The sequence below is a fragment of the Parasteatoda tepidariorum genome, chromosome 2, assembly GCF_982258835.1.
Source record: "Parasteatoda tepidariorum strain Cologne lab strain chromosome 2, Ptep-v5.0, whole genome shotgun sequence".
NCBI lineage: Eukaryota > Metazoa > Arthropoda > Arachnida > Araneae > Theridiidae > Parasteatoda > Parasteatoda tepidariorum.
The window spans coordinates 82307833-82329315 of NC_141756.1; the positions used below are offsets into that span (position 1 = coordinate 82307833).

The 21483-nt window shown below is 30.0% G+C and overlaps 1 protein-coding gene across 3 annotated transcripts; it reads left to right on the forward strand.

Moving 5' to 3' along the window:
- Position 1: 1 nt before the first annotated feature.
- On the forward strand, positions 2-9897 carry eEF5 (eukaryotic translation elongation factor 5). 3 transcript variants are annotated; one of them, XM_071177758.2, is made up of 5 exons: positions 2-222; positions 1801-1976; positions 2702-2806; positions 4063-4200; positions 9422-9897. In XM_071177758.2, the coding sequence occupies exons 2-5, from the start codon at positions 1812-1814 to the stop codon at positions 9479-9481; spliced, it is 468 nt and encodes a 155-aa protein (XP_071033859.1). In that variant the 5' UTR covers positions 2-222; positions 1801-1811; the 3' UTR covers positions 9482-9897. The 3 variants fall into 3 exon arrangements, with proteins under 3 accessions (XP_071033859.1, XP_087013743.1, XP_071033860.1); XM_087157617.1 differs by having other exon boundaries at positions 2-65; XM_071177759.2 differs by lacking the exon at positions 2-222 and adding an exon at positions 347-618.
- Positions 9898-21483: the final 11586 nt, after the last annotated feature.

The window sequence follows — 21483 nt, forward strand, 5'->3', positions numbered from 1 at the left end:
AAAAAGAGGAAGCCAAATTCAATATCATTTAGCTATCTATTTCGCTTTTAAATTTGTCTTATTGATGTAAGTATTTTTCGCTATAGATTTTATTTCTTATAGGTTTCCTTTTTTATGTTAATATTTGAAATGTTAACAAATAATGTTATATAATTTATATCCCGGCATAATAGACTATGTAATGGCCGAAAATAAAGTTAAGCCTTATTCTTGGCACGAGCTGTAATTTTTGGCTGTTTTAGTACTTTTATTTTATCTGTTGTTCAATGCCTAAATTGAACTACTGTCTGTGATTAGATTTTTTTGTATGATTTCTTATTTAAACAAAGAGTGACTCATGCGCGTCTTGTTTGTAGAGGAGATTGCCGCGTTGCACGTTTACTGTTCGGATTTAGGCTTAAAAGTTCAATAGAAGCTTAAGCAATTGTAACATTAAGCTCTAATGTTTACGATTGAATTGTTAGGTTGCCTTTTTTCGTTACACGTAGAGCTATTTATTATTTTTTATTCGTTAAATTTAGGAAAATACAATGTATACTTAAGTAATTTCAAATAACGTTTACTTAATAATTAATTGTATATATAAAGTTTAAAAAATAAACAAAGTCTGACTACAAAGTGTGTATATTGATACGTAACCGATCTAATTTTATAAATTTTTTTATCTTTTTCTTTTTTTTTTTGTTGCTTAACGTTAGTTACTTAATGATTAATAAGAATCTTGGCATGTTCTGATCACAGATCTGATCAAAGTTTTGTATTAAATTATACGAATTATATTCCAGGATTGCATATTTTTGTTGATATATAAAAATTTGAACCGGCCTATTATCTCTGCCAACAGTAGTTATTAGAACCTCTTACAAAATTTCATGAACTAATAAAGAATTATAAGTCTTGACTTCTTTAATATGGTGCATGCTATGGCTAATTTTAATTATTCACCTAGAAAAAAATAATTACTTCTTGATGTGGAACATATATTTCAATGTTGAATTTTAAAAGTATTGTTAAATGACAGGTCTCTTGGACTGTGTTTACAATTGCTTGACTGCTTAAATTATCTCGACTGCTAGCAAATATTGTTGCATATGTTGTTTCTTCAATTTAATAGGTTACTGGGCTTCTGTGGAAGATTTCCTAGCTATTACTTGTAACAAAAATATTTTTTTCTAAAACTGGGAAAAGGTTAGTTAAAAGTAGATTAATTTTAAAATTAATATGAAATTTTGTTATTTTTATGCTGACTGCAAGTGCGTAATAATATTGTAATATTCATTTACTTCCACTGTTGGTGACAAATACCCTCAATCTTATGCCATGAAAACATGTTAGAGGAAAGGATTAAACACTGATATTCTCGCTATATTTTTTTTATTATTCTTCAGGCAACAGTATTTAAATTTAATTTTAAAAAATTCAATCAATCACAAAAAGATTCACTCAGGATGTGGGTGCTGGCACTACCTTTACTCACTAATCACGTATCATTGAAGAATTGTACTTCAGAACGTGCACTGTAGTGTCGTACTGTAGTCACCATCAAAAATCAATTATTTTATTCATAGTATGTTGTCTAACTTGAATAATTTATAAGAAGAAACATAATTTCTTAAATCAGGTTAAGCTTTAGTGATAAGATTAAGAAAAGTGAAAGGTTCTGGCCATTTTTCTTGCTTCCAGTTTGAGGGTAGTAGATCCTATTTAGTCTTAAAACATTTAACTAAATATCTAGGTAGTATAATTGATTAATCTTGCGAGTATTGTATATTTTTTTTATTTAAGATGTTTTGTTTTCAGTTATTTAAATAATGGAAGGTGAAGAAGAATATACTACCGCTAATGCTGGAGCTTCTGCAACTTACCCCGTGCAGTGTTCTTCTCTTCGAAAAAACGGTTTTGTAATGTTGAAAACTCGTCCATGCAAAATCATGGAAATGAGCACATCAAAAACAGGAAAACACGGGCATGCCAAGGTATACTTTTGATTCAACTTGAGTTTCTGATATATGATTTGTCAACTTTAGTTGTAGAAATTAAATGGTGTCTTTTAAGCATGGGTTTACTAATCTATCTCAATACTTAGTCTGTTTCATATTGTGCATAAGGTTGCTCTGTTTAGATGTAGGGCATTAAAGTACTCAGAAACTTGCTATTTTTGCATTATTTTTTATCTAAGATTGTGTAGAAAGTGTTGATTTATTTCAATCCAGTTGTCTAATTTTATAATTTAACCTAACTGTTTGTCCAATGTTAATAAATTTTTGGTATTTGTTAATATATGGTTAAGTCATTGCTTGTCACTTTAACATATGTGTAAGAATTTATTTTTATAGAAAAGGTCTAATATAGTTATAGACTATTTTTTAAATAAGAATTTTACCATGTAAAAGAAAAGCTCTTGCTTGTAGTTGGTACAATGAGTTGACAGGCTTTCAAATGCTAAGCGCGATCAACCAAGGGTTAATGTATAGATCAATGCAAGATATGTCATTATCTTAATAAATGGTAAAGAAAATATTCTGAAAAGTTTTTTATATTTGTGTATTGTTAAAGCCTTAAATTATCTAATATATACGACATCTAAAGTAAGTGGAGAAAATTAAATATATTGTTTTGTTTTTTTTAGGAATTTTTTTTTTTTTTAAATGCCTATGTATTGTGAATTTTCCTTTCTAAAATCTGGATATGTTTATTTTAGGTTCATCTTGTAGGACTTGATATTTTTACTAATAAAAAATATGAAGATTTATGTCCATCTACACACAATATAGATGTTCCAAATGTTAATCGTTGTGATTTTCAAGTAAATATTCTTTTAAAATATTATGGCTTTTTTTTAAATGATTTACATTCTCAATAAGCTGTCAACGTAATAAAAGACTTTGATTGTGTTTATACATTAGTTCCATTTAACATGTACATAAAAGTTCAATATCCAATTGTTATGTAGATTATGTGATGGTACGAGTTCCTCTTTGAATATCAGTTAAAAGCATTTTTTTTTTTAATATGATAATGACTTGTAAAGTACAAACGACTTGTAAAGTTTTTTTTTTGGAACCTCTTTTATTTGTTGGTGGCCAAAAGAAAAATCTCTTTATATTATATAATTGTTGTGTAGATATATAAAAGTTTTAAGATTTTAAATGGTAAAAAAAAAAAACTTGCAACTTTGAAATTAATATTTAAGAAACTATAAATGGACACAAATTTTAGTAATGATGTATGGACATGAAGTCAGTGGTGTAACATTAATTTTTTTAGCTGAAATGTATCTATACCTTGTATAGATTAATATAACTCTCCTTGATTGTTTTAAGGTACGATTAATTTTTTTAAAAATTTGATTACATTTAAATTAAGTCTATAATAATAAATTTTCTCTAAGAAAAAAAAGTTTAATATTATTTTTTAAGAAAAAGAAAAGTTGGATTAAAAATATAAAGTTGGTGATGTATCCAATTCTTGATTTTTAAGACTGATAATAATTTCTTCTAAGAAAATGTGTGTAAATGGCCATGATGTGCAGTGTAAAGGGATGCAATAAACTAGTATCTATTCAGAAAGAAACATCATGGTTTTTTGGGCGATGAATTGATTTATAATTATATGTATTCAAGAGTAATTTAGTGTGTAATTATCTAAAAAAAAGAAGTTTTACTTTGTTTTGATTCTTTTTATTCCATATTTTTTCACTTATATTTTTCTATTTGCTAAATTTAATGTGTTGAAACTTTATTTTGGAAATATTGATTAATATTTTCACAAGGTCATCTAGATCTGCCTTTTCCCTAGTCCAAAAGTCTGAAGATATGGTATCTCTTAACAATAATCTAGATTTATCTCCATAAAAATACTAAATCTGTCTGTTTTTTTTTTTTTTTTTTTTTTTAAGCAAGATTTATTTGTTGTGTAATTTTTAAGGCTGATAAAGTTACTTTAAATTTAAAGAATGTTCATATATTAAAAATTTTAGTAATTCAAGAAACTATTTTCTTTGTTTCATATTTCTATATTTATATTGTAGATAATAAATTTGTATCTTTGGATTCTTTCTAGCTTATTGATATTAGTGATGATGGATTTGTGACCTTAATGAATGATAAAGGAGAAACTCGTGATGATCTCAGAATTCCTGAGGGAGAATTGGGTACCAAAATTAGAGAAGAATTTGGCAAAGAAGATATTACAGTTATAGTAAGTTTTTCTTAATTATTGACACACTCTCTTAATGCATAGGTTTTATCTGATAATTGTGTTTCGCTAGGGATACTCGTGTGCAACCTTTTTGAGTGAATAATCCAGGGTTCGCCAAGTGGGCCCACTTTGAAAAAACCCGCCCGGGTTTTATTGGGCGGGCCCACCTTGAAAAAACCCACTTGGAACGATAAGTGGGTTTTTTCAAAAAAAAAAAATTTTTTTTTTACTAAAACTTATTGTTTTGCATTTACTTTTATATAATTTATAGTGCAGCATAAATTTGTCATGATTTATATGATTAAGTTTTTAATATCAGTAAAGTAAAAGAAACTGGAATCTTCATGTAATTTTATAGTAGGTATCTACTATTGAAAACTTCAAGTGGGTTTTTTCAAAAAGTTATATTTTAATAATATTAAATCAAATAAAAATTTAAATAATATACTCTGAAAAGATCAATTTTTCAAATATAGTTGCATGCTTTATATATTAATAAACAGGTTATTATTATTAATTCATATGTTTAAAAAAATTGAAAAGAATTTTTTTTTTCTTTTTTTTCCAAGTGATACATTAACAAATTTGAACAGTTTTATTTTCTGGCTTTAAAAAAAAAAATCTAAAACTTTTTATAAGAGAACTTTTTAAAATTATTTATCTAAAAATGAAATCATTTTCCTAGGGTTAATTATTTGAAAACAAATGGGACAAGTAACTGATACTCTTTATAATTATTCGTAGTTTTAATTTCACTTTCTATTAACTTTATTATAAAAACATGTAAGACCATTAAATATTTATTTCAGTTTTTTATTTAACTCAAGTCAGATGAAATTTTAGTTTTTACTGATTATAAATATTTACAGATTATAATTTTATAATAGGTAATATCCATATGTTTAATAAATATAGTAAATAAATGTGTGTGAAAACAAAAAGATTAATAAACTTGTTCCTTTTATATTACTGCATTTATATTTTATAGTTCCTAATTTAAAAAATTATGAAACATAATGCACTTAACAATAAAGAAGATTCAAATAGGTAGTGATAATGCGCTATTTAAATTTAATATGAAATACATATAACCAGGGTTCCCCAAGTGAGCCCACTTTGAAAAAACCCACTTGATGTTTTTTTACAAATTGGTTTTTTTAAAATTTGATTAAAAAAGAAGTAGCTCCACTATCATTGGACTATCATTGGACACATCGTTGAAGTTAACAAATATTTTAGAAATGTGCATCAAGCACATGGATGGGCAAATGAAAAAAACTGCTTGATGACCCAATGACACTAGGTGAAATTCATATTATGAGCACGTAAAAACTTTTGCCAATAATTACCATATATATGAAGGGATTGTTCTTGAACATCAAAATGAATCTAATAATAATATGTCAAAAATATTAAATAATGTTGGGCTTTACCAATAAACTATCAATTGGGAAAAACAGGTATCAATTGTTTCTTAAGCTTTAAAAAAGCTTCAATCAGAAAACATTTCAATTTCAGAAGCTGTTGAAATATGAATTAACTTACTATCGTGTAATGAATTAGAACCCCATAAACATTTTGTAAAAAGATTCAATCAGGCTGTTCAGCCACATCATTTATTAGCATATGCGTCCTGGATCCCGAAACAAGAGACAATTTTTAAATGATGAACAAGACCAATTAGCAGAAAACTGTCTTTCTAAGCATCATCCAGAATTTCTGCCACGTGTTATGGCATTCAAAATTTCCGATCCTGAATACTTTCCAAAATCAATGATGCTTGAGTGCAAAAAATAGTGGTAAATTATGGCAAAAAAATAAGTAAATAAATAAATAAAATTCCTAGCTTCCACAAAATTTCTGTCAATTCTTTTTTATTTGAACTCAGCACCAGCATCCTCTGTCTCTATCGAAAGACACTTTTCAAGTTTCGGTTTGGTGCAGAGTAAACTTCGAAATAGATTAGGAATAGATAAAGCTACAAAACTCGTAAAAGTGTATCACCATCTAAGAGAGAAATGTAGACCCTTTGAATCTGTTGTATGATAATAATAATAAAGGAAAAAATTGGACCTTTTTTTTTAAGTTAACTCTTAACATCTGCTGACAATTTTTAACTATTTGGAGAAAGTTTATCACAATTAAAAAACAGTTAAAAATTAAAATATTACTTTTAAGGTTTTTTAAATATTATTTTTAAGATTTCATTTGAATACAATTTATTTTGTTTCTTTTAATCATGTTTAAAATAATGAAAGCAAACAAAAAAAAATTTCTATTAAGTGATACATTAAACAACAATAAACAAATTTAAAGTTTTATTTTCTGATTTTAAAAAAATAAGCTATAACTTTTTATATATGCTTTTTTTATAATTTTAAGATTAATTTGTCTTTTGAAACTATAAAGTTAAAATGTATCTAAAGATGCATATATTTATCTAAATATTTGAAAAAAGGGGCAAATAACTGATACTCTTTATAATTATACGTAATTTTAATTTCACTTTCTGTTAATCGTATTATAAAAACATGGAAGACCATTAAATATTTATTCCAGTTTAATTTTATTACAGGTAAAAGTCAGATGAAATTTTAGTGTTTACTTGTACAACTCTATTTAATAAATAAAAATATTTTCACAGTAAAATTTATGAGCACTAAATGAAAAAACCCAATTTTCCCCGGGTTTTTTCAAATAAAACCCAATTTTCCCCGGGTTTTTTCAATAAAACCCAGGTGGGTTGGGTTTTTTCAAAAATCCCCGGGTTTTTTCAAACCCTGGAATAATCGCATATGGCAGGCTGAAAGGTCATGTGCTATAATTTTTATTTGAGCATTGCTTTGAAGGATTAAGTGTTAAAAGCACCTGAGCGCTTTACGAATATTGAATCAAAACATAAAGGACTGGAGAACGATCATCTTTTGGCTAATAAGATACAAGCTTTTAGAAGCATTTAAAATGTATTTTTATTGGCGCAAAACTAAAATTATTTGATCATTTTATTATGTAGACATGCCGGCCCTCCTATTTTTTTATATGGTAATTTAGCCTCCAGGGCTCTGTCTAATCTAATTCTTTCCCTGACGATTCGATCGATTCTCTGTGCAATTGTGATCTGAATGTTTCTTTCTTCAACAAAGATAAAAGGAATAAGATTAATCTCATGCATTGTAAAGTTAATTAAAATCTAAAACATCATTAACATCTAAAAATGAGTAATATGATGCTGTTTAGCAAGACCTATACTAAAGAATTTTCATTTATTACTTCTTCAAAAAGTTAAATTAATTATGCTGTTTGCACTGTATGTTCAGCAGATATTTTGGTAAAACACAAAGGGTGAGGTGGTATTACTCAATGCATTTAGAGAGAAAAAACATCAGCTAGAAAACTCTCAAGATATCTAGAACTCTCGCTGAAAACTAAACACTTGACTTTTGTGCTATCCAGAATAAGTGTTTTTTTTTTTTTTTTTTTTTTTTAATTCTAGTAAATAAAAGTATTTAATTTTCTGCAATTATACTATTTTTTTATATTAGAATTTAATGCTATAACACTAACATTTGTATAAAAATTATCAGATTTGCCACCAACTTGTCTAAATGGATCATGGTATATGACAATTTAGTCATTTAATTAAATTTGAGTCATAAAATTTTTGTTCTTATTTATTCAATTATTTTCATGCTTTAGGCTACTAAAGGCAACTATTTAAAAAAAATTCTGCGGCAACCCTGTTATCAAGGAGTAGGTTTCCTGGCAGCAGAATAACCAAGCAATACGGTTGTGCCAGGACTAGTACTTCTCCCATAATGTGGGGAAATGGCAAAGTCTAAATAAATTGCTATTGTCAAAATGCTGAGAAAGAACTAGTTTTCTCTTTTTACCCTGCCAGCTTGTACAGCTTCGCCATACAGTGTACAGTATTTTACCCAATCGTACGGGTGGGTGTTAAGATCGTACATATTTATTTGCTTTTAAGTTTTTGACATGCTTATTTAAATCAAGGTTTCAAAGATTTACAAAATTTTAAATGCCCACTATGAAACACTTCTCTGAAAATATAAGTCCGAGATAGGTTGTAATAGGGTTGGTTTCGGCAGCCACCACATGAAGCACGAACAATCTGTAACCAAAAAGAGTGAATATGCGCCTTGGTGGAATTAGTCAGTCTGGCTGCTGATATATAGGATCACACAGCTGGCAATATCGTTGGATGCTAACTTTTTTTTACACCACAGTCATTATTAAATTAATTAATAGAATATTATGTAGATAAAAATTAATTTCTGGCAATTTTCTAAATAAAATATTATAAATTTAAGAATTGTTTAAGTTACTTAATAAGTAAGCACTTACATAGTAAATCTTTTAATTCTATGTACTTATTTCTAATATAATGGTCTTTAACTATATTAGTTTTTGTTTGGGAGCGTTACACTAAATTCTTCACTCCCTTTCCCTCTTTTGGTGTCTCCTTTTTTTCTCTTGAGATTGGCATATATTGTAATCCTTGGCCGAGTAAAAGATTGAATTTTTTCCAGTTTTGCAAGATTTTAAGACCAGGTGTGTCTCTTACAAAATCCTAAGCAGAAGTTATTAATTTTATTTTTTGTCTTAGTTAAGGTACAGATGGTGCACCTCTAATCTAACATGATTAAGTTGGCTTTTTAGTCAGTTTTTATGTAGACTATTTAATATTCTCGGGATTTGTTTGTTACGCTAGTGAGTAAAAGTGCTTCAGTTCTTGAATAACATTTAGGGGCATTAAAAATTCCATGTCAGTGTGGCTGTTTAGTGTAACTTTGACTCTTTTCTTAATGAATATTCAGTTTCAGTCAGCATTTTAAATTATTATATTACAATATTAGATTAACTATGTTAAGTTCTGCTATTTTGTTGATAAATTTGTAAGAAGATAGATGTCCTTGAATTGCTTGTAATTTCTTAGTCGATAATATTAATTATTGAATCTAGCATAATTGTCAACCATTATTTGTTAAGCTCTATCTATCTTTGTGTATATTTATGCTTGGTTTATAAATTTTTCGTGTGTTTGTTTAGCCACTATGTATTGTCATGAACTCACTGAAAAGAATTTTCCACATTATTTAAATTTTTAAGCTCTTTGAAGTATTGTAGGATTTAATCAACAAGTGTGATTTACTATTGTTAAATTTGCTACTTATAAATATTGACACTTATTTATTTATTTTAGGTTACAGTGCTTTCAGCTGTTGGTGAAGAAGCAATCGTAGCTTGTAAAAATGCAAGTTAAATGACTGCAATAATAATAAAAAAATATGAACTTGTTACTGGGGAGCATTTTTTCCTATGTGGCTTCTTCTGTGTTTTTAAGAATAAAGCATTCCCTGCAATTTTTACCACGCTTCTAAGCTACGACTGGAGAAATATATAAAATGTGTGTTAGTTGAAAATTCACTGCTTACCTCTTAATCAATCAAGATTTTCATAAGGTGTGAAATATTTTTGACACTCAAATTAAAAAATTTACTAAATTAAAGGCAATATGTAAAATTTGTGCTTTTCTGAAATGCTAACTTTATTCTTTGAAGAAAAACATATATTTAAATTAAGGTGCTAAATTCTAAAACTTTCGACCTAATTGTTTTTGTTGTCATTTCTTTCCATAAAAAATGTCTTCATCAGTAATAAACCAAATTGTGTTTTGTATTCAGTTTTCCTTATTGAGTTTTGTTTTTCTTGGAGTGAGTTTGCAGAGATGTATATGCGATAGAAAGTTATTGTGGTAGTACAGGATTTATATGGGTTTCAATGTCAGTCCGTTTGAGATTTTTTATGTAGCCAGCATTTTGAGAGGAAATGTTTACTCTTAAGTAAAATATCTATGGTTTATTCCATGGTGCGTAGCGCTTTTAAAAAGTGCTTAGTTTTCCCTTTTCTAAAATGAGTTTTTTTTTTCTTTCTTTCTTTGCCATGTCGTTTTTCTCTGCCTATTATACAGAAGGGTGGTTTTTGCATTGTTCTTATTTTTCACAATCCATTTCAACGTGCTGTCAGTCCACAGCCTATGATAGTGTCAATCTTGTTACATATTTGATGAGATCCTTGGGGCTCTGCATGTGCGTCTACTGAGCTGGGCTCAGTGAGATTCTTGCACTTCGAAAATTCTTTGCATTATGTTAATGTATATAGTGCTTAAAAGATACTTTTATGTTTATTTTTTTTGTTGAGAAATTTGGCTACACACTCTGAATTTACTTTTGCAAATTATTTTTTATTTGTTAGTAAAAAGCTAATGAAATGTATAGCCAGGCTTATGATTTTTCAGTATTTTTTAACTCTAATTTTGGAGGCAGGAGTTTAATTGCTACTGTTAGTTTTTCCCCCCTTGTGAAAACTTCAGTTTTTTATTGTTGTGAAATAGTGATTCTGTTTGATAATTACTTCAAAAAATTGAAATTGATAGCTATTTCAAAATAGATGTGCAACTGTTCCCTAACCCCCTGACTTCTGCTTATCTTGGTAAGCATTCTAATGTAGAACTTAGTTGATAATTCAGAAGTTGAAAAATTGTAGGGTTTTGCACTGGAAAACTGTCCAGATTTTCATAAAAAGAACGAGATTTCTTGCCAAATTAGTTCGGGGATTGGAAATCTTTTACTTATTTATTGGTTTTGGAAAACATAGTATCTTGTCTGGTGCTTGGAAGTAAAAAACAAATATCTCAACTATATCTTAAGAATTAGAATGTAAAAGCATTAAAGCTTAATTTGCCAGGATATATTAATACTTTTCTTACTTTCCCATGTTTAAATGATTTCCGACCCCTAATATAAAATAACTTTAGAGAAGGTCCTCTACTAAATAGTTAAATTAGTTTTTATTTGATTGTTCGATATCAAGTGGTCATTTTTCTTTTACATCTAACAGATAGATCTTGTCTAGTTGAAATATGCGATGACTTTAAAGCAATATGGCCTAAATAAAAAAGTAAAGCAGGCTTGTAAGAAATTAATATTGCTGTGTGGTGGTTAGAAAGTACGCAACTGAAACTAACTATAATGTACTTCTTAATTTCAATGGATTGGTTATAAGGACACGGTTCCCTGCAGATCGCCGGATCTGCAGAGGATACGTTATAAAGATCCAATATACTGATTCTTGTAAGAACTATGATTTTTTAAAAATTAATTCGAAAATTAGATTTTTTTTTTCTTTGCCATGTCGATTTTGGCCACGTATTGTGCAAAAGCGTGGTGTCAGTCCGTAGCGTATGAAAGCGCCTATCATTTTACGTGTTTGATGAAATACTTGCGGCCGCGTGAGCTGGGTTCGGTGAGATTCTTGCACTCTCATGTGCAACTCTGCTGCTGCATTTCGCGAAACATTCTCAGTTTCAGGCTTCATTTTCCTCCCTCTGAAAACCGAAACATCTCTCAATCTAATATAATCAATTAAAGAGTTCTTTATCAGAAACTAGTTATTTTATCACGATCATGTACTGTCTTAGAAAACTTTTGTATATTGTTAATGTATATAGTGCTTATTTTTTTGTTGAAGATTTGACTACGCACTCTACATAAAGATGTGATATTCATCATTAATAGAACATTCAATTATAAATTTTATTTTTAAAAAAATTATGTTAAATACGAAATATGCATGGTATATCATCCCTGCTATTAATGAGTTTGTTGCTATCTAAAAAGTAAGACATTGCTTCTTAGTTCAATAGCTATATTTTTCTGGACAAGCTAGTGATGCATTGTTTCTGATTTATTTTTGTCACACTGAATTAAATTAATCCAAACTCGACGATCGGATTAGTACTTAAGAAATTATAAATATTTCATGTTTAGACCCATTAGTTTAAGCGAGAAAATTTGTTAATAGATGCAGGTACAAAACTTTTTTTGTACACAAAAACCCTTATAACTTCTAAATTATTTATCTTAATGATTCCTGTTAAATGTCATTCCATTCAGCATAAGTAACTAACACTGGTAAACCTAGCTCTTTCTCGATTCAGCGTGAAGAAATAAGTGATGTCAGATGCCTAAACAGAGAGTAGCCACCTTTTCCTGAGTATTCCCTTTTAGTATTAAAATTTTTTTATTTTGCTAATTTCGGGCGCTGAGGGCAATTAATTTTGTTTACGAATTATTACTGTTTTCGATTTTTTAAGAAATGTTTTTGTTTCTATTAACACCACTTGGATTTATTTTGAAACGATTAATGCTTTTCAGTATTATTCAATTCCGCTTGAACTATACATAGGTAACAATGAGTCAATTAACCTGGCTAAAAGAAATTCTATTCTTTCCCTGCCAGTCCCCATTTTTCGTGTGTGGTTGAAACATGAAGTTTTTTATGAAGAAAAAAAATTTTGAGTATTAATTTTTCAAAAAGTAATCACGGTGTGCGTTAAATGAAATGCTCTTACGACTAGAAAAGTAGAAGAGATTCTGAATTTACAATGTCCTTAGATAATAAAAATCGAAAAATTAAAATAATCTGTGGTGAGATTTTTAAAAAAATCCATTTTGAACATTATTGCTCACGAAGCACGACATTTCAAAAATGTTAGCATCATTTTATGCTTATAAATAGAAAAAATATATATATATTTGTATTAAATATTCATAATAACCGTTTATAATTATTAGAAGTTTATTAATTGTTAATTATAGTCGATGAACCTCTATTTAAAAAACAAAAATAATAAAAACTTAAATCGATTTTAGCGACACAAGCACTGTGAAATTAAAACTAACAAAACACGTTTAATTTTGTGTCGCAGAGCGAATTATCAATCAATTGTTTGATATCTAAAAAACTGTTAAAACGTGTGTTCAGTGAAAGATGTCTAAAGCTCTGACTCACGATCAAAATCGGGGTAAAGTATGTTTCCTGTGTTTTCGAAAACAATAAATATTATAGAGAATCAGTTCAAAATTGACATGAAAAATAACGTTGACAACTACGATGATGAGCGTAGATTGCCGTCGGCTGTGTGTTGTACGTGCAGAAAAAAAGTATTTAAAGCGAAGACTGAAAAAATAAATTAGAATCTCCAGATTTGTCTATTTTAAAGCCTGGACAGCGATCAAGATGCGATTGCAAAATTTGTGAAATTGCACGCGAAATGCCGAAATACCAGCTAAAATTTGTGGCAAAGTTCCAAAAAAAGTTTCAGGTCAGTTTTCGAAGTAAAAAATGTTTCTTTTGTTAGCTTGTTCTTAAATTACACATTTTATTGTTTTTATTTATTATTTTAGACCAGTCTAAACAACTGGCTGTGACAAAACGGTGCGACGTATACGTGTGCTTCAATGAGATTGGAAAAGGCAAACCACATAAATGTGGTTTGAAATCTGGAATAATAAATATTTCAAATTTTGTATCAGATGCACCTTTAAAAGCGGATGATCAAATTATGTCACGTGTGTTTAAAGGAAAACTAAAAGAAGATTCTAAGGGTGATCAGGAGCCTTCAGTTTTGCGGTTTCTATCAGAAGAAGATAATGAGGAAATTGAAGATTTACCTCCCAATGTAACAAATAAGCACTTTCTGCAGTGGACACTGTAAGGAGATTTATTGAGAGGCAGCCGAATCTGTCAGAGGAGACATTTAAAGCAGTGTTATGGACAAACTTTCTTACACATCTCTAAAGCGAACAACAATTGAATCTTTTTTTAAATGAAAGTGTAAAAAGTGTTTTTAGAATAAATAAGGTATGTAAGGAGCATTTTTCTTTATTCTACAATCGATAACATGTGATTTTTGATAATTCGAATTTTCAATATCTCGAATTTTTTCTCCTCTCCCTTCAAGTTCGAGATATCGAGGTTTGACTGTATCATTTTTTCCTTTCTATTGATATAAAACAACGCCAGATTTTCCAAAATATCCTACTTCGTGCGCAAAAATGTTCCAAAGTGGATTTTTTCAAAAATCTCCCCACAGATTATTTTGATTTTAATTATCTGTTAACATTGTGAATTCAGAATATCTTCTAATTTTCTAGGTGTAAGAGCATTTTATTATTTTGGTTAAGGCACACCGTGTAATTTAATAGGGCTAGAATAATCTATTCACGAAGGCAAAACTCTTGCATTATCCATATTTACAATAGCTAACTAATTATTTAATTTGTGACCTTTCCAATTGTAAGAATGCACATCTAAGGAAAGAGGGTTTTATGATTTCCTTTTTATTACTCAGAAGAGATGAGAGTTTTTAAAAGATACTTGAATCCCTTTATTGTCATTTTTTGTAATGCGAAAAAATTTGAGAAAAGAAGTTAGAAAAAAAGAGAAACTCGGAAAGTTTTGAAGTTAAATTTGGGGTAAGGAAAAATTTAAAAAAAAAGAAAAATAATTATTTTATGAGTTTAAGATGTCAAAACGTTTAACCACCGAAGGAAAACTCAAAAACTTCCTTACGAATATTTTTTAAAATTACATGAAATAAATTAAAATGTCAATTTAATTCAATGCAAAGTTATACAGGGTGTTTATAAAGTCCCGAACCCATTTTGATGTTTAATAACTCATAAAATGATAAAGATAGATTAAAATTAATAACATAAATTGTTAGATAGACTCAAAAAGTTTCATGACCCTTGTCAATGAACTTCCACGTGTGCCCCCTTCGTCGCACGGAGAATATCAAGTCGACAGGGCCGTCTTTAAACTATTTGAGGCCCTGGGCACATTAGGATCATGGGGCCCCTATGACCTTGAGAAAACACTATTTAGTTACAATAGATAAAGAAAGACAAACAAGGTTCTAAATTTATTTTTATTTAGTTACTAGCTATAAAAAAATAGGAAATATAAAAAATAATCTACAAAAGTAACTCGCTTAACTTAAAATCCTTAGATTAATTCTATGTTGATTGCAAAGGTACCCTTCTAGATTTAAGATGAGCAAAATCGTTAATCACTTCTTCAAAATCTATGGTATTGAGAATATCACATTCTATGGACATCAGCGACAAACTATTTAATCTCTCTTGAAGCATTGTACTTCTTAATTCATTTTTTATTCGTTTCAATTTGGAGAAGGAGCGTTCTCCGCTGCAGTTAGTTACCATCATGCTTAAAAATATTCTCAATGCAATTTCTACGTTAGGAAATGTGTCTTCAATTTTGTTTTGCTTTAATAGATTATATACTTCCTGTACACTGTTAGATGCTTCATTTTCACTCTGAACATTTATTAAGTATTCTTTTAAATGTTGACATTCTATTTCCAACTCTTTTTCATTTACATCTTCGTGATAGATTTGAGAAAATTCTTTGCATCCTTGTCGTATCTCTTCGGAATTCAGAGTTTTTAAGTGAAAAAATAAACTAAAACGTTGACTGACGATCTCATATGAACTTTGTCGCTGTTTTAGATGAACACTCAAGGTATCGATTATTGGGAGAAAGGTTTCTACGTTGAATCGCTCTTTTCCATTCAATTGGACTGATGGCGCAGAGCCATCAAAAAAACTCTGCCGTGAGCTTCTACGTCTTGTTCTTTGAGATAGATCCTTGTAGTCAGATTCTGGGTTATTTTCTTTGGCAGATGATTCGAAGTTATCAAATTTATCCCTGAGGTTAGTAATAAAATCATAAAGTGAAGTCAACAAATTGGTTGCAACGTCCAGTGTTATTGTTTCTTTCTGAAGATAATTACTTGTTTTGTCTATTCTTTCCAATATAGTGCTCCAGATTTCCGTCAGTATAATAAATTCTAGATTTCCCATTTTTCTAGACAGACTAATGGCTTCGTCTCTTGTTTCTCGTGCCTGTTCAGTATCGTTTGCGATGGTGATTAAAGCTTCTAATATTCTTTTATAACCCCCATGCAAAGCACTTACTGCATCAGCTCAGGCTGACCATCTGGTTTGTGAAAGACTCTTAACAACTTTTTTTGAACCTAAATGTTCTGTTAACATATTCCATCTGTGGGTAGAGCCCGAAAAAAAGTTGTACACTTTCTGAACTATTTCAAAAAACTGTGATGCCTCCGGTACACACCCAGCAGCATGGACACCTACCAAGTTTAGTGAATGTCCTGCACATGGTATAAAGGTGGCAAATTCACATTTTTCCTTGATTCTTGTTTGTAGACCACTATACTTTCCCGACATATTTGAAGCATTGTCGTAGCTTTGTCCTCTGCAATCTTTTATGGGAATATCATGTATCTCTAAAAAATTTAAGATGGTCTCAACTAAATACTTAGATTTATGTTCTTTAATAGGTATAAATTTCAAAAACCTTTCAACAGGAACACAGTCTTTTACGTATCGAATGATGAAAGTTAGCTGGTCAATATGAGACAGATCGGGCGTACTGTCAACGCTTATGGAAAAATATTTTGCTGATTTAACTTCATTTATAATTTTTTTTAGAACCTGTTTTCCCATTACTTCAATAAACTCATTACAGATATTTGCTGATAAATAAGAAATGTTACCCTTTCCAGGATTCCCAAATTTTTTTAAGTGATCTGCAAGAAATGGATCAAATTCACTCAATAATTCCACACAACCCAAATAATTTCCATTGTTTGGAGATCCTAGGATTTCATTGTCGCCGCGAAATGGAAGCCCTCTCGATGCCAAAAATTTTACAACAGCTACAATCCGTTTAAGTACGTTTCTCCAGTAATCCACTTCCTTTTGATGTTGAGATAATAAGTCTATATCTACTCTACCAACCGCTTTACTTCGTGCCAGATAAGTCATCATAGATTGCTTATGCGCTGGGCTATTTTCATGTGTTAAAATTATGTGATTAATATGCTTCCAATCATTACATCCATTCCGAGAGCAAAGATTAACATCAGTTGGGTTAAATAAGCAGCATGAAAAACAAAATACAGAGCATTTGGAAGGCGAATACAGCAACCATTTTCTTTCGACGCTTTCATTGTTCTTTAATTTGCGAATAAATAATGCTTTGTTGAAATATCTCGTTACTAATTTATTACCATCTTTGTATGTTCTGGATGCCTCGGAAAAGTCAGAATCTTTATTTTGAAAATATACTGGTCCCTTACGAATTAAAATTTCGCGATTTATTTCAACAAACTTTTCGTGAAAATAATCGGCGGGATCGTGCGATATTAATTCTTCTGTGTTGGAAAACTGCTGTTCAATTGACACAGTTGGAGTTGTCGGTTTTAGTGAAGTCACTGAAGTCGTTGCACTTTCGTCGTAGGAATAGTCGCTTTCTGATTCAATCTCTTTTTCAAAATTGGAACATGAAGGTTTAGAAATTCCCGCAATTTGTAATTGAGCTGAGTCATCATGTGGAACATTTATGAGTTGATTGCTACTTACAGAAGTTTCTCCAGTAGTAGTAGTAAAATATGATGTTAATTTTGGTAACTTTTCAATTACTTCTTTCTGATGTAGAGCTTTTTTCCTTTTTTCAGATCCACTAGGATATGACCGTTTCGACATTTTATATTATAATTCACTATTTAATTAATTTTATAACGAAAATATTCGCTAACACAAAACAGACAAAACGACGATTTAATCAAACAATACTATTTTTTTTATCAGAGCTCGAGCACAGTCAGTAACAAACTAACAACTACAAACAAAACAAACGCCACAACATCGCAGACAAATACTTGAAGGGAATTCCCGTTCGTCAAGTCAAACGACGATCGGGAATTCCCCTTTTTTGTCTTTGGTATTACGAATGACGTTCGAATAGGTTTCTTTAAGACATAAACCACACCGCATCAAATAATTCTTTTTTTAATTTAATAATTTTTTTTTAAATTGTATTCTTATACTTACATATAGGTATTTAAATTAACCTAAACATACTAATATCGGAAAAACTCATTTTTGAGAGAGAGTGGAGTATTATACCCTGTTTATTTATTAGTTTGATCTTTCTTTTTGACAGATGTCAAATCTGAAATCGATATAACTTTGCAACGACGAACAATATCTTCTTATTTATATTTTAATAATATATACATAATGTTATAGAATAGACACACAACATAAAAGTACCTGTTAAGGACTCAAGCATTTTCCGAAAGTCTTAAGTGGTTTTTATTGCTTCGAGGTAAAATTTAAATAGAAAAACTGAAAACAATGGTTTCTTACCTACCCAATGTTTTTATGTCTAGTGCAATAAAATTGATTGACGAATGAATTTATTTATTTTGAATAGTTTAAAACATACATACAGCCACATATTTAGCCAACACATTTTTTACACCAATAGATATTTTCTGTTTCCCATCACTGACCCATCTGTCAAAAAGTTCAAGCTATGTTGTACAAGGTATAGCTATCCGCATGCGGCAAACTAAAGCTAATATAATAAGCGTAGGTATTGTAGTAAGTCATTATCATCAGATTTTTCAAAATTAATGTTTTTCGGTAATAATGTATCGGTTATCATTTGGTAATCTGGCAGGAACTAGGGGGCCCCATTCGATCGCGGGGCCCTGGGCACGTGCCCATAGTGCCCAGTGGGGAAGAGGGGCCTGCAAGTCGATAGTCAATTTCACGCCAGGTAGCGGCAAGCATGTCGGCATCCACAGAGGTTATTGCGTTTGTAATTCTGTCTTTTAGGTCATCAATGTTCGACACGATCCTCCTGTAAACATTGTCCTTTATAAATCTCCAAAGAAAAAAGTCCAGCGGAGTCATATCAGGTGATTTGGGTGGCCAAGGAATTGAACCTCCTCGCTCAATCCATCTTCCTGGAAAATGGTCATTCAAAGAACTACGAACGATGATACCCCAATGAGGTGGTGCACCATCTTGTTGCAAAAAGACATGTAGCTGAAGCTCTTCTAGTTGTGGAAATACGAAATTTTCCAACATGTCTAAGTATATGACTGATGAGATCGTCTTTTCTGTAAAAAGGAAAGCTACCTGGCGTGAAATTGACTATTGACTTGATGTTCTCCGTGTGACGCAGGGGGCACACGTGGAAGTTCATTGACAAGGGTCATGAAACTTTTTGAGTCTATCTAACCATTTATGTTATTAATTTTAATCTATCTTTATTATTTTATGAGTTATTAAGCATCAAAATGGGTTCGGGACTTTATAAACACCCTGTACTTTATATTTGAATAACATACGCGTCAAGTCTTGCTGTTATGTGACAAACCGAAATTTGCATACGCAAAACACGTCGTACTGTATCTAGCATTTATGCTAATTTTCTTATTTTCCTACCTTTAATTTTGCGATTGCTATCGTTGCTATATCATCGATTATCTTTATCAGTTGTCCAGCAGTGCATATTTCCTCGCGAAAAACTCGTTAATCAAGCTCTCGCTCGCATATGCGAATTCGCATGTGCAATTTTTTCCATGTCCAATGTGAATGCCTCTTAATATTTGAACTTCTGATTACACTGTTATCTATCTTCTATGGTTTACCTGATTTCAATAGAATTTAAAAAATGTAAACGAAGCTTATTTTTCTTTTTTGTAATTTTTTGTTACCAGATTTTCCTATGGTTAAAATACCTACCTACCTGATATGTACAGAACGTGTAACTTATCTTCACTTTTTAAATAAAGATGAGATTCTTTTGGTAAAATTGTTTTTACTCAGAAATTTTTTAAACTTTTTAAAGAGCTTGATAATATAAGAATAAAAATTAAAGAAATGAACTGGGCTACTCATATTGCAAGTTCGGATGGAAAAAAATTTAAAATCTAGTTCATTTGTTTCCAAGTCGAAGTCCTTCACTTGGAAACAAAAGGAAGGATCTCCCGATTCTATGGAATCAGACTTTACAACGATTGAGCTAAAAAGTTGGCAGGATAAAAAAAGGTAATCGATTGTACTGCAGTAATCTGTGACAGAAGGCCTTGGTTTTCCCTGGACTGCGGTACCAAGTATGACGATTTACCTATAATTTGATTGTTTTATGGAGATTTAATATAAATTTAATTTTTTTTAAACTTTATTATGTTTTTTTTTAAAACTCACAATGCTTATTAGTTCAAAAATATAATTATTATCATAATTTTAAGGGAAACATCACTAAGTGACATTAATTAAAATGATTTTTATTTTTATTCATATTCGAATCAATTGTTCAAAAACTGGAAAGATATGCTCATAAAGAGGAAATATTTGATACTTGGTACGCCATTGGATTTTAAAATGCAAATTGAATCAGATTTTTTAAACTTTAATTTTTTTTAAACGATTTTTGAACTCAACTTTACAAATTGTCATTCGAAGTGGTTCAAAGCTTAATTAACTTACTAGATTTTAAACATTTCAATCATGAGCAATCTTTTAGTTTAATTCGTTTAAACTTTATTAAAAATAATTAATAAAGAGGCGTGAAATGAAAATTAAAGTAATAATAGATATCCTGGGTAATTTTTGGATAAATCGGGTTAAAAATTGAAGGAGTATAAGGAAGCAGTAATTAAAATCAGTCGAGAAAAATCTCTAGTTTAACAGACTTACATTAAGTAGTTATGATAAGTAAATATTATAACAACGATTTTTTTGTGTGACAAATTACTGGTATTCCCTCTTAAATCACATATCTGATTCTTATAACAAGAAACCACAAAATGAAATAATAAGTACACGAATATTCCTAACAAAATTTTGACACTTATTTTTCAATTGTTCCATGTTGATAAGAAGAGCATGGTGAATAGCATTTTTAAAGTTCTTAAAAGTGATTATTTTTTAATTTTTGTTTTTTAAAAGCCCTTAAAGGTGCTATTTTCATAGGGTGTTTTTAAAAAGTGCTTAATTTTCCCATTTCGAAAATAAGAATATTTTTCTTAACCATGTCAATTTTCGTCACGTATTATGCAGAAGCGTGCTTATCATATTTTTCTATTTAACGTTTTCACAATTCTTTCAACCACAATCTGTTTCAGCGTACCGTCAGTCCGCAGCGTATGAAAGCGCCCATCATTTTACAGGTTTGATGAAATACTTCCGAGTCCGCATGTGCGTACAGTGAACTGGGTTCGGTGAGATTATTGTAGTCTCACGTGCGATTCTGCTGCATTTTGCAAGATATTCTCAATTTCAAGCTTCATTCTTCACCCTCTGAAATCGAATCGAAAAAATCTCTTGATCATTTTGTAATGGCTAATATAATCAAGAAAAGAGGTCTTTGTCAAAAACTAGTTATTTTATCATGATCATGCGAAGTCTTTGAAAATTATTTTGCATTTTGTTAATGTATATAGTGCTTGCAAATTATTTTTGAGTGCTTGAAAAGTACTTAAACGGTGCTTATTTTTTTTTGCTGAAAGATTTG